We start from the raw sequence: 22,299 nt of genomic DNA on the forward strand, positions 1-22,299 counted from the left end.
CAGGTGGTGTTGGCTTTGTGTTAACATCCCCTTCCCCAGCTCATTAACGACACGGTGCATCCTATTACAAGCAAAACTTTAGATACTTTTATTTAGAATTTTAACAACATTAACCTTTTAATTACAAATTTAAATATTTTAACAGTAGTCATAACACAATACAATATTTTTAAACTTTTACATTTTTAAATTTTTTAATTAAAAACAATAGGTCTGTCTCCACCTCCCAGAAAACAAACACAATACAGAGAGGAGGCTGCTGTGCCTGTACAGGTACAACAGTGGATGGAGGGAGTGCTGTGTAGGGACAACGAACCATTTCACATTAACCTTGATGATTTGGGGAAACAAACTGAACAGTTTCAGTACAAATGGTTCAGATAACCACATAGCAATATTGTTTAGCCTTGAAACAGCACCATCCTCTAGATATTCTTTAGAGGGCCTCCCATTTTAATACTGACATGGTGTGATTCTGCTTAGCTTGTAAATTACCAGGATTTGCAACACAGGGTCCTATGGCTTGCAGGAATAGGGCCTTTTCTTTTGTTTCCAAACAAGCGCACAGACACTTTAGGGTTTTTTTAATCTACCAAACCTATGCCTGACATAACCACAGCTCCCAATACTGTGTTCATATCCTTTTTCACTTTTTCGTATCAGCCACTTGTAAAAGCCTGCCTTGCATAGGGCTCAGTTCCTGTTTGACTGCTCTCAGATCTTCTTCCTTGAGGCCTAGACCTTAATGTACAGAACTACACACTGTGGATTAGCAGGCAGGAAGAGGCAGGTCTCTGCAGTAGAAGCATCATGTTGATATGTACAGGTAGAGCAAGAACAGGACAGGGATGAAAAAGATGGGAAATCAGAGAGAAACACACATACACACACTTCCCTCTCACGATCAAACCAGTTACAATCTAAATTCCAAACCAAATCAGCTAAAGGATTGGTTGGGATTTTGAGATCACCTGCAATAAATGGCACCTAATTCACCTTCATTCACAAGAGTTCGTTATGTCCGCCAGCACAGTCAGCCTTCTATAGCCCTGTGCTGATTCCTTTTAAAACAAACTGCACAAACACTTGTACTCTGACAAATAGACTCTTAGTTCAGAAGTCAGATTTACAGGTTACAAGATTCTTGGATCCTCTTCCTGAAACCCTTTTAGAAATCAGGATCATCATAAAATCTTTTCCAGTTCCTAAGCATTTCCAATATAAGATCTGAAAAATTACTGCGCTTTTAAAAGTGTTGTCTGCTGTGTATTTTAGAATTCTATAATGCAGACATTCAGCTTGGATTCTCTCTATTTTCACTTTAAAACCGCTTTAATTGTTACCTTATTTTAGTTACTGTTCATTTCTTTTCATACTCTTCACACAAAAGGAACGTACATCTTTACAGAGCTAGGTAGAAAACAGCTAAAAGAAGAGCTGTATAGATGCAAAGGAATGTAAGAAAATGATTAAAAAGGCAACCAAAACACACAAAATTCACATTATGTGGAGACCACAAGATATTTGTACAAGTACACATTCTTATACATGTAAGAGTTGGTGGTCAGTGAGAGGCTTAGACCTTGGAGGCCAAATTTAACTCAGTTGAACTAGCATAAATCTGGGGCAATTTTATTGACAGTTACTTGCCGATTTAGCATAATTCCTCCATATTTACATTGGTAATTAAAAGCAAATTCATCCTTTTGTGATTGATTTGGAAATTGAGAGCAATGACATGGACATTGCTGTAAATTAGATTATTTTTGAGTTCTCTGCTTGGCATTAAGAAGTAGGTCAGAAAGAGAAATAAAATCTCTACAAGCAAAACCAGGAGAGAATAGTTTCAATAGTCCAACAGATGCTGTAGCTCTGCCCCTCACATTTGATAGTAGGGTCACTGTTCCTGCTCCTCACAAGTATATTGCATCTCATTCTACAGTCTCTACAGTCATGCTGCAGATTGTGACTGGAGACAGTGTCAAAATCCACTTCTAGCGTTCAAATGTTTGTCACTTTAACCTTCAAGTTTCCTCACAGTTTTCATCAAAATGGTCTCAATCTTCATCCTGTGTCACTGGATCTTCTCTACAAATTTCCTCCCTTCTCTTTACTTACTGTTTAAGGACACGGAGGCTGCTGTGTACAATGACCATTTTCAAGTTTTCTTCTATTACTGAATGATTTTTATGGACTCTATACTCAGGTATTTTAGAGTTTTCATTTCCTTATTGGTTTCCAGTTTATAAATCTGAAACAGATAGACTCCTTAATGAAAAGGAAACCAGGAAGAAAGACTTCCCTCCATTTACCCTTTAACAGAAAAAAGATGAGTAGATTTATTCTTACCTCTCATCTCGTCTTCCTCGGAACCGTGCTTCCTCAGGATCCCGCGGATATCTATCATCTGATGGTCTTCGTCCTTCCCAAGCACCAGGAGGCCCACGGTTTGAACCCCCTCCTTCAAATTCTCTGTGATCGGGAGGAAAGGGAGGCCCGGGTCCACCTCGTCTCCATTTGTCGTCTTGCAATGGCGGGCCACCTCTCCCCTCAAATTCCCGTAATCGATGGCCAAATCTCTTATCTGGATGGAAGTCGTCACGGAAGTCATCTGGTCGATCAAAGTCATCATGGAAATCTGGGTGAGGTCCTCGTCTATCTGGCATGCCCCTGCTGTCTCTACCATCACCCCACTCCTGGCCACCTCGAAACAACCCTCTCTCAGGCCCATGGTCAGGACCACCACTGTTCTGGTCATGCCTTCTATCTGAGAGAGGGCCCATGTGATGGTTTGGTGGACCACGGGAGTCACCTTGAGGGAAAAAATCATAGCAGGTTTCTGTAACGTTTTCTGAAAATGCTCTAGGATGCTCTAAGTTTGTACAGTCCTACAAAGCATACTCCACACATTTCACATTAAATACTTATTTTGGGGAAAATTTCTACTCTATATTCCAGCCCAAGTCTACAGAAGCTTCCCTCTCAGCCAAAGCCCTATGCTGTGCTATATAGCCTTTTCTGTCTAGAGGCATTGTACTGCAACAGCCTCTTTTAGGAGAACTGATCACAGAAGAACAGACAACATATTTAGTTACCTTTATTAAGCCCAGGTCCTTGGTTGTGAGGGCCAAGACGACCTTGTCCTCCTTGCTGCCCCAGTCCTGGTATCAGTGGTGGAGGGCCTGGGTTCTGTCCATCCTGTGAGCATATAATAACAAAAGCCATGTGAATTGTCATGTCTGAGTAGTTTTGCTTTTAAGTATTTTGTAAGGGGACAAAACAATTTTCTTTACATAAAGACTGCATCTGCACAAGTCTTAAAATAGGCACAACTCATTTTTTAATGGTTTCAGCCTATTTTTTTCCAGAATCAAATCAGAAAAGCTTTTCAGTCACTGAGAAACACAATTTTATAGTAAACAATTTCAAGAACTAATATTTCACTTGTAACAACTAAAGATGATAAAGTTTACGTTCTCGCTGTCTGATGATGAAACTCTGTATATTTGTTTGAAATATATCAGGTATTGATTTGTACGCAGGTGAAGAGTTGCACAGTTTGGAAATGAACAACAACAACAAAACCCAAAACCAAACAAAATTAATAAATCAAGAATGATGGGACAGGGGGATAATAACAGGGCCATAAGAGAAACTCTCCTATAAAACCTTTTTAAGATGTTAGCATGGAAATACATGAGTTGCATTTTTAACATGCTGGCAAAGTTTATTTTTCTTAATTCTAATTGTAGGATCAAAGAAAGTACTAACACTTGGCTAAGCAAGAAGTTAATGGGTAATCAAACAGTGACAGGGCTGAAGACACACTGCAGTCACCTGCTTTTCTCAAGAAGAAACAGCAGACTGAGCAGAGGTTTTTGTAAATTAAACAGTCTCAAAGAAAAAGAAATGTGTAAGTCTTTTGTTATTTTCTCTATTTTGGGGGTGAATTTTAAAGGAATATTCTTCAAATTGAGCTACTATCACAGACCACGAAAGATTTCTGCAAGTATCATGTTTATGATGGACCAACTACATTAACATTGGTTGGGAAACAATGCAGTTGCACTGTCCAAATCTGCCTTTAAACAGCAAAGGCCAGAATCATGTTTTAGGGTTTATACTTGACTGGAACTAAAAGAGGGGCACATACATAATTTACACTGTAACAAGGAGATCCCACAACAAAGATGTATCATGGTGAACTAGACAGAGTTGAAATTTGCAACTTATGTTGACATCACCAAAAAGAAAAAAATCCCAGCAAAACTCACACCAGAAAACCCTAAACACATAGTATTTTTTAACTAGACATGTCCAATGTGTAAGATTGTGAGTCAGCTTTCATATTGGCTTGTAAAAACTCCTTCAGACTGTGGGCAGTTCATAAATAACTTTTAAACCTGTAGTCCATCATTACCATTGTACTCATAATTACACTGCTTCATCTCTCCATGAATCAATTTTCATGCACTATATTAATTTTTGAGAAACACTACCTTCTTTTTCTGTCTGCAGAGAAGCAGTAAATACATTTGTGTATTATCCCCATCACATCTTGAAATAATGGTTTTAAATTAAACATATTCAACTGCATTATAGGGGAGAAACACAAAAAAGCACACAAATATATACGACAAACATCACATTTGCATTGAGTAAGGATGTAAAAAAAAAAAAAGGCAAAATAAAAAGCCTATTCCAATGTCTATTAAAAAATCTTGACCAAAACCTTGCTGGAGTTCCATGATTTCTCAGGTATTTAGTGTATGCTTACTTAAAATGAACTTTATTAAGCTTCTGTAATTTATGCTACTACTGTGTAACCAAAGTAGCAGGTTTTAACACTCACTAAATGAGTTTCTTTAGTGTTGACCAAAAATCTCTGTCCCAAACAAATCAGGTTTTTAAAGATACAAAGACAGAGCCATAACACTGCATTCTCACATGCTTTTAATTTCAAAAACATACTCCAATCCCCAGCCTGGGCTTGAAACTGAAAAAAAAAGTATGTACAGCTTGGAAGGAGATACAGTACTAAAAGCTATAAATGTCCTTGCACACCCTGCACCTGAGGCAGGTACTTCTGGAGCACCTCCACTGCTGGCTTGAGGTTTCCCCAATGTGGGCCAGTGTTCTGCATGAGTCAGGTAAGCTGGAGCAACAGGACAAAACTGCTCCATGTAACTGGTGTACCTGCTCTACATAAGCAAATGACACAGCCATTTCTGATAGCCATCTGCATTCATTAAAACTATGCACTGGAGGAGGGAAGACTTCTTTGTATGCACTGATAAGAAAAAAACCCCACATTTCTTCTAAAATACTGCACAAGCTCCTGAAGTTTGTTGCTGTGCAGCCAAGAGACTTGGCCTGAAGTATTTGCACCTTGCTCAACCAGTGAGATGAAATTCAGCACATCTACCTAAGAGGAATGGGAGAAAATCCAATCTAAATTAGCAATAGCAAAAGAGCTCCAAAGTACTATTGCTAACTTGGGAATACTCTGATTAGCCATCTGCATTTTAAAATTAACATGCCTATTTTCAGAATACAGTTCTGACAATCATATCTCAAGGCAATTTAGTTCTCCTGAACAGGTCTCTCTACTCCACATTTGCAGAAGGTAGCAGGTCTCATGTTCAGATGTACCATCCTCACCCACACAGTGAACCAACTGCTTTCCAATGCATGGCAGGTGCAGGTCACAGTGGTACCTCATATGTGGTTTAACCTTTACAAACCGGTATCAATGTTCAGGATTACTTTCACAAATCCCTGATAATGCAGGTAAGTCATACAGTACTCCTGCTGAAAAGGAAGGTGTAACTTGTACAAGTTAACAGAAGAGGAATGTCAAATTCAGAACAGAAAAAAAAACAAGCTAGAGCCTATTTTTAAAAAGGATCACAGATAAAGCTTTTCTAAATAGGAACTAATATCCATATTACAAAGAAGCAAACACTGGGAACTTCATGAGATTCAACAAGACCAAGCACAAGGTCAGGGCAACCCATGGTATCAATACAGGCTGAGGGATGATGTGATTAACAGCAGCCCTGTGGAGGAGGACTTGGGGCTGCTGGTGGATGAGAAGCTGGACATCAGCCAGCAACATGCACCTGTAGCCCAGAGAGCAAACTGTATCCTGGGCTGCATCCAAAGATGCAGAACCAGCAGGTGCAGGAAGGGGATTCTGCCTCTCTGTTCTGGTGAGACCTCACCTGGAGTACTGTATCCATCTCTGGAGTCCTCAGCAAAAGGACATTAACCTGTTGGAATAGGTCCAGAGAAGGGCCACACAAATTATCCCAGGGCTGGAGCACCTTTCTTAGGAGGAAAGGCTAAGAGAGGTAGGGCTGTTCAGCCTGGAGAAGAGAAAGCTCCAGGGAGACCTTATTGTGCCTTTCAATACTTAAAGGGGCCTATAAGAAAGATGAGGACAATCTTTTTAATCAAGGCCTGTTGTGACAGGACAAGGAGTGATTGATTTAGACTAAAAGAGAGAGATTTAGATGAGATACAAGGAAGAGGGCTTTTTTACAAGGAGGGCAGTGAAACACTGGCCCAGGTTGCTGAGTGATCGAAGCCCCATCCCTGGAAACATTGGAGGTTCAGGTTGAACAGGGGTCTGAGCAACCTGATCTAGTTAAATATGTTCACTACAGGACTACATGACCTTTAAAGGTCCCTTCCAACCAAAAGCATTCTATGATACTATGAAACTAGAGCAAACACTGACATTATGAATTATAAAACTGTTCATTTTTAGAAGACATTATTAGACTAAAGCTGCACAAGTAATGAAAAAAAGGGTCAAAAATACCTTGCTTTGTATTTTTTTAATACCTGTAAACAACTTCATGATAGCTGTGTTCATTGAAAATAACCATTCATCAAAAGCAGCTTACTGAACTCTGACCAGTGCTAACAGCAGGGTCAGATCAGGACAGCCCTACCCACATGGAAACACACAGAAACCTTTATACACACAAGCTTGGGAATTACTCTCCAAGCAGAAAAGTGAGTCTCCCTGGGACAGCAATGAAAACCACTATGCTAGTTTAAGTTTGACCGTGGTAGGACCAACTCCTGTCTGCTTTTGAAATCTCAGCAATAGTGTTGCATTAACAGATTTCTGGAGGGAATTAGTGCAGATTTGTAAGGAAACCACAATGTGCAGGTTACTCAGCCTTGATGTAAAACGGAATCGCTGAGCTTAAACCTCATTTCAGTGTCATCAGGTGTTGTGGTTGGTGCTGGACTATACACTAAGCACTACAAGCAGACCTGTCTGAAGCTTTATCTAGAACCTACTGAGTGCCAGTCTAAGAGTTTGGCAAACCACATGAATTTTTTAAAAATTGAGAATTTTTTTTCCAAGCATTTTTTTCAAGATTCACCTTAAAACTGAAGACAATCAAGAGGAGTTTTGTGCCATACAAAGAACCTGTAAGAACTTGCAAATATAGCAGGCTCTGCATTACCTGCAGTGGATCAGAAGATGGAACAAGCCCATTACAAAAGGTGCCAAAGTGGGCAGAGCAGGCTGCACCTGGCACTGAACCAGGCTTAAGCAAAACCTGACTTGACTCCTGCAGACATAATCAGTGTGTCTCCGTGACACTTCCCAGTACTGCAGGTCAGCTAAGCCAAGCATACAGCTGAACCCTCCTGAGCTGAGTGCCAAGGTAGCATGGCATAGGGTCATTTCATCAGCATCACAGCAGTCAGCACACACCCAGACCATACCCAGCAGTTCCAGCTCAGTGCTCACCCTACCAGACCTGAGCTGATCCTAGACAAACCTGGTATCTGTTCTGCCTCTTGTAACTGCTTGGTGAATGGTGCAGTCAGGAGTTAATGGTGTACACCACCAACCTCTTAACTTGTGCTCCAGGAAGTACAGAGGTGGCTACACTCTTTCTATACCAAGGCAGCAAGCAGCACAGCTGTGCTCCTGTATGTTTAGTTTGAATTGGTAAATTCAATCAGACCTAAGCTGATTCTAGGTGTGTCAGCATCTGTGGTAAATTCATCCCACAGTTTGGATTAACCACTCTGGGACAACTGAGAGTTGGCAGTAGCTTGCTTTAATTAACACACATGAGTTTTCTCATGTTCAGTTTGCTTAAATCAACTTTTATTAGTGCTCACCTACTCTCCAGGAAACTCCCCATTTAAGACAGTTCAGTGTCTTTAAAAAAACCCTGTAGTTTTTCTTCAGATAACCCATTTTCATATAATTCTACAGTTATCTCAGCTGGTGCCAAACTGCATCACTCTTTTCATTAGCATTTCAGTTTTCCTCAGGCCTCAGTCTTGCCAGTAAACCAAACCTCCAGGCTCTCACATCCTGCCTTGCATTTCTAACGTGTGCCAGTATCATTCCTTCATTCTGAGCATTCCTCTTGTTACACAGACCCACACGTACCTGATTAAATGGGGGACGAGGCCCATCACCCAACAGAGGTGTTTTCTGCTGCTGGAAAGGCAGAGGGCCCTGGGAAGGGTGTGGCCCCCTTGAAGGTTGTCCCTGAGGTCCTTGCATGTTTCCTTGAGGCCCTACTAAAGAGCCTTGTGGAGGTCCCTGCTGGCCTTGTGGACCTGGTGGCCCACGCAATTCTTGTGGCGGTCCTAACATTGTACCTTGAGGTGGAGGTCCCTGGAGGCCCCTCATCTCCTGGGGACCATGTCCTAGTAAACCACCTTGCATATGAGGACCTCTCATGTCTTGTGGATGACCCATCATCATCCCTTGTGGATTAGGTCCCTGGTTATCTCTGGGTCCTGGTGGACCCTGCATCCCTCTTGGATTAAGTCCCATCAAAGGCCCTTGAGATATAGGGCCTTGCATCCCTTGAGATCCTGGAGCTCCTTGCATGCTGTGAGGAAGAGGTCCTTGCATTCCTCGGGGACCAGGTGGCCCCTGCATTCCTTGACCACCAGGGGGACCTTGAGGACCCAAGTGACCTTGCGGGCCAGGTGGACCCTGCGGTCCTAAATGAGTCTGAGACCCAGGTAGACCCTGTGGTCCCAAATGGCCTTGTGGGCCAGCGTTACCCTGAGGACCCGGAGGCCCCATTGGCCCATGAGGTCCAGGATGTCTTTGCATTCCTTGATGTCCATGTAAATCCTGAGGCCTTGGCATTCCTTGTGGAGGCCCTTGGGGGCCTGGAGGTCCTTGTGGTCCCATGAACCCTTGTGGACCTGCAGCTCCTTGATGTAATGGACCTTGAGGTCCCATTTGTCCTTGGGGGCCTGGAGGTCTAAACTGTCCTTGTGGACCAGGAGGTCCCATCTGAGGCATATTCATTGGCATCTGCTGAGGTGGAAGGGGCTGCTGAAATCCTTGAGGCATCTGTGACATTGGGCCTTGCCCTGGGAAAGACTGGGGTCCATGAAGAGAACCTCCTGGAGGTGGTGGTTGCACTTGCTCAGCTTGTTTTTGTGCAAGTCTCTCAATCTTCAATTGCTGTCCAAAAAGAGACACAGAAAAATCAACTCAGCACAGCAGTACATGCAACAACTAAAAATCAGAAGCAATAATCTCATTTCTCAGGAGTGTAAGAAGATTTAGTGCTTTATTCTTAATTAAAAGAAATACAACTTAATTAACACTGATCTATGGATCTCAAGTGAAATGTGGGAGCCTCACTGAAGGTTTGATGGCATCATGCATTAAGTCCAATATCCTGATCAATTAGATTTTTTTTTTTTCAAACAGGTGAGAAGTGTACTGCAAAAGCAAGCTACATGTTTTAGTGTTGAATTCCAAACATATCAGAGCAAGCAACAAAACTAATTTGCTAATACCTCCAAGAGCTGTGGATTCGTGTACTGAAGTGCTGCCATTTCCTGTTCAATCTCTGCCTGTGTCTTCTTTTTCTCCTCCAGCTTAATATCTTCCTTTCTGTCATTCAGTGGCTCAGGGGGAGGAGGCAAAGGAACTTTATTCTGCATCCATGCCTACAAAGAAGAGCAAACACTAAATGAATTCTGTGGAAGAACAACAGGTATGCATTCCTGCGTGCTGGGAAATGATATGCTAGATCACTGTGTGGCATGGATAATCAGAAGCTAAAAACAATGCTGAATGAACTTCCTCATCTTGGAAAATCCTATTTTCCAGATACAGACACAAAATATAAAAGATATAACAAAATATTTTATGCTTCAGTAATTTAACTGCTGTGGTAATTTATTTTGCACTGGGTGTTGATATAAATAAGCTGATAGTGGAAATCCAAAACATTTCAACAGCCCCACACTTTGTGAAGCTGGGAAAACAGTTAAGTTGTTCTCCTGTGTATCAGGTACTCACCTGCTGAAACTGTGCTGGTATTGGTTTTGCATAGGGCACTTTTTTCTGTGGCATTTTCTTTTGGTCCTTTTGCATTACTTCCTCCATTCCCCAATCCAGTCCTGGGATTGTCATTTCAATATCGTTGGACTCATCCTTTCCTTTAGCACCAGGGAGACAAACAGTCAGAGAAATGCAGGTTTACAAAGAAATCCTGTTACTCTCTTTACAGCTTATTTAGAGATCAAGAGGTTTTCAACCTTTCTTCTCTACATAGGAAATACACACAATACAGAACTTCCAGAAAAAAAAAAAAAAGGCATCTGTACTAATAAAATATACAAAAGGAGGGAAGGAGAAGTCACAGGGTATCTGGATGGCTCAGGCAAATGCTTCCCCATAGCTACAACTTACCCATCTGCTCTTGCTCCATGGCTATTTTCAATTGTTCAGGTATTCCCATCCCAGGAATAACTGCTAGGCTGTTGGGTTCCAGATCATCTAGCAAAAGCCAAGGAATATTTATGCTTGAAACACTTTTCTTTATTATTTTATCCCTTTGGGTTCTAGCATGCTTTTATCATTGGCATGATTTATGTATTTCACAATTGGTGGGTCACTTCATAATTCTATACATGAACTATAAGATATTCATTGTAAATTCTTTTTTTTTTCTGATCCAAAAAGTCAGAAATTCAGTTCTTTCAAGGAAAGTTACTAAATGGGTAAGAGTAGAAGTTCAGGAAAGGAAACAAGCCACACCCGTTTTCATTTTTGTCATAACACATCTATATACTTGAATATTTAAACTGGCTTCAAGTGCTGCATCTAGTTAAATAGTCCGAACACAAAAGAACAAATAACCAAATATAAGAAAAAACAGATGCAGCCTCAGAGATTAAAAGGTTGCTGAGGCATGCCATAGAGAGCTGGGCAGCCCTGAGCAACCTAAAATTACCAAGGTAAATCCTTAAGAGGTGGGTAAGGTTTTAAAATTTTAGTCAAATTCAATAATCTGAAAGATTTTCCAGCTATAGTTTAGGGCTGTGGGAAGTCTTGAAGTTATGTGATGTTTTCAGGAAGAAAAGTAAACAAAATACTGCCAGAGAGAGATATCTCCAAATCTTCTTGGGATTGACAGAGCAGGTCTTACCTCCTGGAGCTGTGGAAACAAAAGAAAACTCACTGTTGGAAAGGTGATTGTTGGTAACATGGACAGTAAAATCATCCTCATTAAAAAAAAAAAAAAATCTGTCTAGGTAGTCCCCAATGCTATAATATTATTTCACTGTCTTTTCCAGAAGCTGCACTCTAGTGTCAGCTAACAACCTAGGCTTTTTCCTGTCCCACATTCTTTATTCCACATTGAGGGAGGTTGCCTTACCATATTCCACACCATCCTCTGACATCCCTGGCAGCAGATTCAAGTTGTAACGGTCTCGCATTTTATCTCCAGGTCGATTTCTAGTCCAAAACTTGCTGTCAAATAGAAGATATATGATCTCAATAAAGGGTTAAGAGGGCAACTACTTCTAGTCTGATTAGTTCTTTAATTTTTAGCATGCTATCTTGATTATAGAAGGATTCAGTTTTTAATTAAGACAGTTCAGCATCAGATCTGAACATTAGGTGTGAAGTTCAAACGAAAATAGTAACTTAAAAATCATAATGAATTGTATAGTTGCAATTCAGAAAATACTTCAAAATGTAAGAGGTGTAAGATATCAATATCAGATCCTAAACAGGTATATTTCTAGTTCATTCCAAAAACCTCTTGCTCAATTCAAATACAATCTTCCTATACAACTAAACTTGTCAATACACACATCCACACATAAAAATTTACTCCATGTTTACAGCATGTTCAACCTAAAAGCCCAAACTCTATGCGTCCAAACATGTCTGCTCTATGAAAAGACAAGACATGGCCAGCAGATAATGTGCAGGAAAAAATGCGGTGGAGAAAAATCTCTCTTCAGCAAGAAACTACCTTTTTTTTCTTTATCCCAAATTTCTTCAAAGATTTCAAAGCTCACACAAACCCAAAATCTTAAGCGTATTTTGAGACTTCCTTAGATGAAGGACAAGAGGTTAGACTCTACTTTTTAATGTGAAATGTGAGTACCTTCCCATCTAGGTAAGTTTTGTCTGTCTGCAGTGACCATTGGATGTATCAGAATCATCCCAATCTATTCTTTGTTCACTGATGCCATGCACTGTTAGTTTTTAAAGGTACATATATTCCCTTGGACTTTCCATTAAATATTTGAAAATACCTGGTGTGATCGTTTGAGCCTGAACAGAGAATGTGACCAAGAGGGTGCCATGCCAGACTCCAGATCATTCCCTCATGGGCCATTTCCATTCCACCAACCTCCTTCTCAACCCTGATGCATCAAAAAGAAATCATAAAAGAAAAATCAGTCATCACACAGGTGTCTATCTGCTACAGATGCAAAACTTTTGTTATTTAGTTGCTCCTATATCCCATATTTTGCTAGACTTAAGCATCTGTTATTTTTCTATTAGCTGAACTGATTGTTCCCACTTGTTCTTAATTGGGAATTCAGTAACGTAGGTAGGGATTTTTAACTGTGCTTTTAGAAATAGAGGTATATAGAAAAACTATGCCCTAACCATGCATGTTAAATACTGAAGCAAAGGTGAAAAGGATATTTGATGTTTAGCATAATTGCTTGCACATCTGACCTACATCTTTCCAACATGCTGATGAAAATGCCACATACCCGACATGCCAGAACAACAAAGAGCCATCAGATCCTCCACTGGCAAACAGCCCTTCATGAACAGGATGCCAGGCTACAGCTGAAATAAAGTAAGCCACAATCAGAACGTGTGATGCTAGAATTTCTAATTAGCGGAAATCAGAATCTCAAAAATGTTAATTTTTAATCCAAACTTATTCATAAAAATCCACATAATATACCAAACTCTGACCTGTGGCCTCCTTCTTATGACCCCTGAAGACCTGAAGTTCTTCTTTCAGATTACGTATGTCAAAGAGCTTACAGAGATGGTCACGAGAAGCTGTTAGTAGCCAGTTGCCATTCAGATTCAGTTTCACCTCCATCACTGTGTTTTTATGAGCATGTCTGCAAGCAGAGAAAGACAGACTATTTGTCCATACACTTATTTCTCAGACATCAAAATGTGCTAATATACCAGTCCCAAATACTCAGGTCAGTAACAAAATAGCTCAGGCCACTAAACCAGGACACTGTTGCTTTCTGTACAAAGACTCTATACCTTAATCCTGTTCTTGTGCACCTCAGAGCAACTGGTAGTACTCACTGAGACAGTATTTAGTTACTATGCACATTTCTACTGCAACATAAGAAAATTTTCATCTGCCAGATGGAACATCTCATTTATGTTTCCATATCATAACTCTGTTTTCCAAATGAGAACTCTGTGACTAGGAGATCTATGGAGGACATAGTAACCTTAAATAAGGAATACTAAAATCACAATTATTCACAAATACAGACTTGACTTCATCTAATTTCTAGACTTCCTGGCACAGCTAAAGCACTAGCTTTATATTTGAAGCAACTGTGTATGACTGAAAGGATGTGAGGCAAAAAGCTAAGAAAGGAACTAAGAAAATTAAGTATTTTATGAAGTTAGCTTACAGTTCAGCAAATCAGTATCTGTGAGTAAAGACTTACAGTGTGGCAAGGCTCTGGCCAGTCTTTGGATCCCAGAACTTGATGGGCTGTTGGCTATCTTTACTCCCTGATACAACTAACCCCTTTGTGGGATGCCAATCAACACATTTCACATCTGCTCCATGTCCTGGTGGGAAGAGAAAAATTTCTCACTGAGATTTCACAGACACAAAAACATTAAAGGGTGCACACCTTATAACTGTAATGTAATGAAAAAAACATCCCAGAGCACAGGTCACATAACAGAAAACCAAACTAAATAAAACCTCTTCTGAGTTATTTAGGTCATGTTTCTTCCCATTAATTACTAGGAGCATCTCCTTGTATTACAACCTCAAACCAAGCTCACTTCACCAACATAAAAGCTCTGTGAAAGGTTTCTGCTCAAACTGTACTCCTCTAGACTGGTCTTTAGCCCATACACTATTACACAATGTTTAAAATGTACCACTGATGAAGCATTTGTATGGAGGTGGTAAGAGAAAACATCACTGTGATACTTCATTTTGTGAAAGAGTGTAGAAATGAAAGGCAAATACATATTTGTTCCTATCCTATCACTGTTACCCTTTTGCTGTCCTGCCAGAAAATAAGTAAAAAATTAAAGTATGGATCTGAAAACTAAGTTAGCAAGTTTTGAAGGGAAATCTTACAAAATACAACCTCATACAAGGTCAGAGGGATTCAGGCTCTTCTAACACTCAAGAGTTAGGAGAGAAAAACCCTCATAATTTCATTTGATTTTAAACAGATGACAGACCTCGACAGCAAATCAGCACTGCTCAGATGATTTAAAATGTGTCAAGAAATGCCTGTTCTTGCAACACAACAAAATGAGGTTTCTGAGATAACTATGGGGATTTAGAGAAAAAAATAACAAAGGATAACTTCTTTCTCCAATCTCTCTCCATTCCAGGCTACTTAAAGGGAAAGCCAAGAGTAACAGTCAATGCCAGAAAATGAGGCAGCATGCAGTAACTGAAGAAAAAAGCAAGATGAGAAAGGCAAGGCTGTCTGCAATGTAAAGGCACTGAAGTTATAAAATGGTATGGAAGAACAGTAATGTGTGCCATGAAAGACAAAGGGTTTCCAGCAAAGCCAGCCAGTTTCCACAGGTACTGCTTTGCTACATGGTAGAACACGTAACTTAACAGCACAAGCTGTCTTAATATAGGGCTCAGTTTGACAAGACATTAAAAATGAGAGCCAGTTAAAATGTTCCTGAGGTCCCACATTAGAATAATCAATATATTTCTATCTAAAAATAAAAGCAGAATGTCAACACACAGAGCACTCTCTCCATCAAATGAGCACAACTTTCCTCCTCTCCAGAAGAAAGGACAGCCATTAGGGTAGAGATTCTCAACCCCAGAAGAAATGAATACAGCTTTGGTAAGTACATGAGGAACAACTTTAAGGATTGATTTAAAGTGGATGAAGGAACCCAAATCTCCTCCCCTAACCATAGCAAGTAAAACTGCCCTTGGATTGTGCATGGTCTCAGGAAGAAGCAGGATCCCATAAGACTATACAATGTGCTCAGAAGCAACTGCTCTGGTGGTCTGTTCTACTAAGAGATGGGCACTTCGAGAGGTATTGTTTCCCTTCTCTGCAGCTCTTCTGATGCAGAAAGAAACAAAAGGCACTGTCTGTCTGGATTTGCTCCAACTAACTCTCTCTCAGCAAAAGCATGAGGCTTAACACTGTGTAAATCTTGCTTCTGATTGCCTATTTGGGAGGAATCATTCAGCCAGCAGTAAGAGAGAAAGTGCTTCTCCTCAATCATAGGACCCAATACATGCTTGGAGCTCTTCAGCAAGAGGTACTTGTTATCCTGCAGTTCCCAGACAAAACCTGGGATTTTAATTCAAGGGTGGCAATAGGCCTTCATAGAGAAACATGGCATTACAGTCAATAACTGGTTGAACTGCATGAAAACGTGTTCAGACTAGAATACTTGAGTACTACTGAAAGCATTAAAAGAACAGAGCCCAGCAAAAATAAGAAAACAAAACCCACACAAACAAATTACATGGACCTTACAGCTTCTGAAATAATGACAATTAACAGCAGAAAAGCACTGAGAGACAAACGGCAACTCTGGTCAGTAAGACTGCATTTGGAAAATGAGTTATGCTGGTGAAAGATGACCTCTGGATTGGCAAAGCCTGACTTAGGCTTTTCTTTCCAGACTTACCCTGAGTTAAACTAGTCCTAATATGTACCCTGAGGGGAAAAAAGGCTCAGAGTGGGCAATCCAGTTCAAGGTTCAGAGCCACACTCTTCAATAGAGCAACTGAAGCAGCCATCCTCTAGAGGTCTTCAAAAGGGAGTGACAGGGCAGCAACAGACTGTTGGGCTTCTCAACAGCCAGGTTTGACAGTCACCACTCACTAGGCCCCAGACTACAAAGCTGAAAGGCAGTAAAAGATGCCAGGACCCTCAGAACATGTAACCAGAGCACACAGGTCATTAGGTACTTTTCAGTAAGCTTGTGACCAACACCACCACCTGAAAATTGCCCTCAGTGATCAGAAGAAATTTATCATTGATATCTATACTTATAATGGTTATGCTTTAAAGTAAGAGGCACTTCCCCCAGAAAACAATCTTTCATTCGGTGTGCTCTGGACTACAGCGACAGTAGGGGAAAATGAAGACCTCCTTGTAATCTAATCAAAATGATCTGTCCAAGATCTGCACTAAATGGGATTTAGCTACAAGTTCATAATGGAGCTAAGCTTTCTTGAAAGAAAATAAATTCTTTCCTACAACAAATATGCTTTAAATAAAAACTATTCAAGGAACAAGCTAACTCAGATGAACTACATAACTAAACATCACCTCATCAGACCTAATCCTTTTTTCCTCTTTTTTTAATTGGAGCAATTTACAGTGTATATTGCTTCTCTTTCTGATGATGGATGTACACACTATTATCTATAACAAGACAGATGATGCAGAAAATACATTTAAAGCAAAATTTCAGAGAAAGACAAGCTTTGTAGATTTTACTTTGAAGGCGTCCACAGTTCTAGCCTAAAACCTGGGAAACACTCTCCCCTGCTGCACAATCCCTGTCACTGAACACCGCCCTCAGAAACCCTTAATTCATGCAAATCCCCGTAGTTCACATTCCTTATTCGCTGACTCTGAACAGATTTTGCTGAGCAACTTCAACAGTCAAATATAGGTCTCTGACCTGGGAAAGCCAGGATGGGAACTGCTCTGAACGCTTGCACTCTCTCCGCTCCCTGAGCCCCTGCCTGTAAAAGGCACAGACATTGTATAATTTCTGTCTTGTAGGGATACTTCATGGAAAAAAATGAATTGCAACACATGAATTGTTTAGCAGGCATGGCAATGGAAGGCCAATAAAATTGAAATGTAAAACTGAAAGTAAAGTTTTTTGATAAGCTGAACTTGTTTAAAATCCTGAGTTAGTGTCTGAGTGCAAATCGGTATGGGTCTGTGTCAGTTTCAGTTATGACTGTTTCTAGCCTTTAAAAAGTACCTGCAGAAAAATAAAATAAAAACAAGCATATGTAGATTCTTTAAGAAGTTCACATACAAAAGTGTTTCTCTAATAATACTTTCCATACGCATAATAAAATTTTGAACTGAATGACTGTACTCACAATGCCATTAATTAAAATGTTGACTATTAACACTTCAACTTATTTGAAGAGTTGTTTACCTTAAGAGACACTGAACTGGCTGGTGAAAGGCCTAACAAGCTGTAACAAGGTTATGTGTAATAGCATTTGATCAAATCCAGCATGTCATAAGTCTGGAAAAGTACACAGAAATTAAGGACTATCGCCCTCTAATTTCTGCATATATGACTTTGTGAATTTAATATATGGTGTAAAAAACTCGGTTTGGATCATTGTCTGTAACAACCTATATATGTTGTAATTCAACTGTGTATGAACTACCAGTTGGCTTTTATTTAGATATAAAGGTTTATGGCTGTAGTTTCCCTGAGGAATGGGCCCCATTCTGAAGGCAAATACATTGGAAAGAAGATTTGATAGATCATATCATAGGATTTCTACAGGCTTCTGAGCAATTATTTGGATTAACACACACATACTGAGATGCCATTCTCAAAGCATCATCTTCTGTTAGCATCCATGTTCCAAAGAAAATGGTTATTTGTATCTAAATGGTTTAAAAAATGAACATAACTATTTAACTGCAAACTGACTGTTTCTCATTTGGAGAGAATTCTGTTTGCTTAGGGTTTTGGTTTTGTTGTTTTGAAGACACATGGGTCTCTTCTGTTGTTTTAAATGGGGAGTTAATAGACCTGTGTATCCTCCATTTGAAGTGGTCAGGCTAGAAGACTTTTCACCACGGTGCAGAACCATTCACCTTTCTGTAATGTGTATCCCCATAACAACTGAATGCCCCTCAGAAGAGCATGCCTTCTGTAAGGGACAATTTCCAAGGGACCTGCAAAGAGACAGCAGGTCTTATTACCATTCAAGCTGAGGCTCTCCCACTCGCAGAAAGGGCAGGGGGTAAAACTTGAAAGCCTGCAAATCAAAGATAATGGAAAACAACACTAGCAGAAAGACATTCTAAGTTTTATACATAATTCCCTTAGATGTTGTTAGTTGCTTCCAGTCTAGTAGACAAATTGGATTATTGGATTTTTATGGAAGGATTTTAAAATGCTATCTGATGATTGCCCGTTCCTCTAGAAATTCCCTGCTTCAATGTAGATCTCTCTTGGGAACTGAATACCATATAAGAACCTAGGTACTGTCTGGGGAGCATTGATCAGGGTAGCAGTCAGGGTAAGAATGTATTTAAGAGTGTTCTTTGCCCTTTTATGTGAACTATACTCTTTTTGAAAGCTGTCCTACAAGATTTCCTATTCTCCACTCCAAGAATGAATACCAGAGGAATACTCCATCTACAGATACATTGCATGCTTTTTCCTTTTAGCATAACGTGGAAAGTTAAAAATAAGAAACTAAGGGAAAAGCTCCTTTCAGTCTTCAGGGGATTAAGAACAACGCTTCCCACTGTACTTTCAGGCCTCTGTCGCATAAACTCAACTCTTACTTTCCTCTACTTGGCCACATAGCTCTCTGCTAGTTTATTAAACGTAGCATCTACAGAGACTGCTGGAGTTTTAATCTACCTACAGGGAATGTCTCTTAGCTCATCAGTAGTGCTCTAATCCAGCAGCAGAATGGGGCATAATTAAGTCTTGTTTACTAATATCCTCCTCTTTTACAGTTCTACAACAACACTACTTCCTTTGCAGAAAAAGGCTCATAGAAAAGGTCAGTTTGCTTTTAGCATCTGTGAAATCAGAGAGATAAATAAATAAATGAAATCAGTAAACACTAATGAAACAAGTGTGGGTAAACAAATAAGCTTTCCCAAGATTTCTCAGAACAAGTAATCAGCCTCCAAATTTTATTTCCACTAATTTGTATGTGCTAGTCCCAACCAAACGTATGCCACTCAGTGAATGGTCTGAATTCTACAAAATCCCTTAACAATAGCAAAAAACCTTTGAACTTAATGCTAATTTCACGCTTGCACAGAGTGCATAACAGCAAATGCACTGAAAAGAATCATGAGAAAATGCTGTTCTATTGCACAGGTAATTACTAGTAATGGCACACAGTAATTGGAATTCTTTACATAGGTTGAAATTCAAGGAAAATATCTTCTGTAAGGGCTTACAGCAGAGGGCAAGAAATCCAGCTGGGTCTGTGTATGTAGTAACTGGGTCATGCAGCGTTCAGTCTTTAACTGATGGGACTACGCACATGTCAAACAAAGTGAATTTTAAATGCTTCACTGAATTGAAGGTATAATACTAAGCAACTTCCAAAGCTGCTTTTAACAGAAAAAAAAAATTACTCAAATGAAAAAGTCTGCTGTTTTAGATTTTTTTTTGCCTTAGGTCTTTCTTTTTTTAATTGAGTATGCTCATGCTACAGTCCACAAACCTTTCCTTTTAGACATACATACTTTTTCATAACTCTTGAATTTATTTTTACTATTATCACTACCTACACCCAATTAGGTTATTTCCTGCCTAAGTTGTGTAACATACAGAGACAAAACAAGTTTGACAGCAGGTTGTGCAACAGCAGGGTAACAGGACCAGCATCTGTAACATGGGAAGAGCTGTTTAACATTCTCTTAGAAGAGAGAACCACATGAAAAATCAATTAAGTATGTTTCACAATTTCTAATCGTAAGTCATATCTAGACTGATCACAGATATTTATTAACTAAAAGTTATTTTACTATGTAAAAATATTAATTTTCACTGATTTTCTTCATCAGTGTCCAGATTTTCTAAATTAGCACCACTTTTGTGCACTTAAGAACCCCGTGTATAACATTAACAACATTTATCACAGAGAGGTCACCCATGTGACAATGCCTGAAAATGCAGCATAATGCTTAGTGCAATACAGTACTCATTACTTCTAATTAAGAATCTTAGTCATCATTAATCTTAAATAGAAAGCCATCAGGAAGCTCAGAGCTAGCTCAAGAGGAATGACAGGAAAAATAGGGCAGAAAATGTGAAAGGAGAAGGCAGACCATACTGAAACTGTCCAACAGCACTGCATGTAAGTTAGTGCCTAGCAGTAATGGCAACTGAATGCAAGGACAAAAGCAGGCTTTCATCACAGATTATTTATGAAAAGTAGACTGGATTCTACTTTGCACTTAGGGAGTTATCTATTGAAATTCTCATGGCCTATTAGTGATAATTCCTTGGCAGGTATTCACTAGAGAATTAAGAGGGTTTTTTTTAATTGCAAAAGGTAGAACAATATCCATTCTTCTGCTGTTTATTTTGTGGAATAGCTGAGACTAGACATTCTTTTCTGTTCAAAAATTAGCCAGCTTACTTTGAAAGCAGGAACACACTTGCTTTGAATTGACAAAAAACATTTATTTACCACGATATTTACATTTAATGAAATTAAATGCTGTACAGGAGACATTAAAAATGAAAAGCAATTGTAAGAAAAATTCTCATGTTTTGTATCATAACCAGCTGACAGCAGCAAAAAAACCCAAAACACTCCCTCAGAGAAAGAACTGTCCCACAATTTAATATTGCTTGTTTTCAGCAACATTCAAGTATTTGGTACTGATCACTGGACCTGCAAGAGCTTGAGCTGCTCTGTTGAGTGTCTACTGTCTTAAGCCATCAGACAGGTCTGATCTCTGCTCCAATGTGGCACAGCAATTACTACATAATGTTATATAGAAAGGGGGAGAGTATAGCCCTCTCCAGGAATAGAACTGATGGTCTGTCAAGAGAAGAAAAATATGACCTTGAAGAATGAGAAATTCAATGATTTTGCTGATCATTGGTCTACAGTTCCCATAGATTATGGCTTTATATGTAGGTACAGAATCACTTCGCTGGGCAGCATTGGTTCATTTTTTTTTAAAAAACAACACCAAAAATATCCCCCAAAGTATGAGCTTTCATGTTAAAACGTTCCTAGTCAAGTCCTCCATACAAACTAAGTGTGTGTTTTGGAGTCTGATCATAGCACGTACCATCAGCTTAAAAAAAAAAATCCACCAAAATACCCCACCCAGTTAGAATGGCAACTCATTTGATGACTCACAACAACAGCTTGGCTCAAAAGTGAACTACCTAACCACTGTCTACTCGGGACATTTTATGACTTGAGAAGGAAGTGAGGCTTGTCTTAAAAAATGGTGCCTGAAGCTATACATCTAGTTAAGTGATGTAATTTTAAGATGCACTCGCTGATCCTAGAGCTGCTTTAAGTGAGGTTTTTTAAACAAATATTTAATTTCATTCACTAATTATTGAAAGTGTCGACTGCTGTGTTCACCTGCTGCCATCAAGACATCAAAATCCCCATCTCTTCCACCTGCAGACATTTGTCAAGCCTATACCTGTTTCACTCATGTGAAGCCATCACTAAACAAAGCCAGTTTGATATTTTTACTGAATACTACAGTAAGTAATGGAAAGAGGAGGATGTCAAAACTGTAATACTGATTAACACATATTCAGACACATTCAGACATAACATATTTAGACACAGAAAGAAAGGAAGTGGCCTGCAATTGCACCAAGGGAAGTTTACGGCAAACATTAGAAAAAACTTTTTCACTGAGAGGGTTCTCAAAGACTGGAACAGGCTGCCCAGGGAGGTGGTTGAATCCCCATCCCTGAAGATTTTTAAGAGATGCAGAGATGTGGTGCTGAAGGACATGGTTTAGTACTAGACTTGGTAAAGACTATAGTTGGACTTGATAATTTTAAAG

General features: G+C 39.6%; 1 protein-coding gene across 1 annotated transcript in view; it reads right to left on the bottom strand.

Annotated features, from left to right (window-relative positions):
- The window catches only part of WDR33 (WD repeat domain 33), a 69,090-nt gene that overhangs the window by 5,829 nt on the left and 40,962 nt on the right, over nucleotides 1-22,299 (bottom strand). The window contains exons 9-20 of the mRNA XM_054386103.1: nucleotides 13,993-14,119; nucleotides 13,262-13,416; nucleotides 13,051-13,129; nucleotides 12,580-12,690; nucleotides 11,688-11,782; nucleotides 11,457-11,465; nucleotides 10,718-10,804; nucleotides 10,325-10,464; nucleotides 9,817-9,969; nucleotides 8,435-9,475; nucleotides 3,096-3,198; nucleotides 2,350-2,812 (exon numbers count right to left, since the gene is read on the bottom strand). Of these exons, the coding sequence (XP_054242078.1) occupies nucleotides 2,350-2,812; nucleotides 3,096-3,198; nucleotides 8,435-9,475; nucleotides 9,817-9,969; nucleotides 10,325-10,464; nucleotides 10,718-10,804; nucleotides 11,457-11,465; nucleotides 11,688-11,782; nucleotides 12,580-12,690; nucleotides 13,051-13,129; nucleotides 13,262-13,416; nucleotides 13,993-14,119 (2,563 nt within the window). The remainder of the gene's footprint in view (nucleotides 1-2,349; nucleotides 2,813-3,095; nucleotides 3,199-8,434; nucleotides 9,476-9,816; nucleotides 9,970-10,324; nucleotides 10,465-10,717; nucleotides 10,805-11,456; nucleotides 11,466-11,687; nucleotides 11,783-12,579; nucleotides 12,691-13,050; nucleotides 13,130-13,261; nucleotides 13,417-13,992; nucleotides 14,120-22,299) is intronic.

This window comes from Indicator indicator, chromosome 13 (genome assembly GCF_027791375.1).
Source record: "Indicator indicator isolate 239-I01 chromosome 13, UM_Iind_1.1, whole genome shotgun sequence".
NCBI lineage: Eukaryota > Metazoa > Chordata > Aves > Piciformes > Indicatoridae > Indicator > Indicator indicator.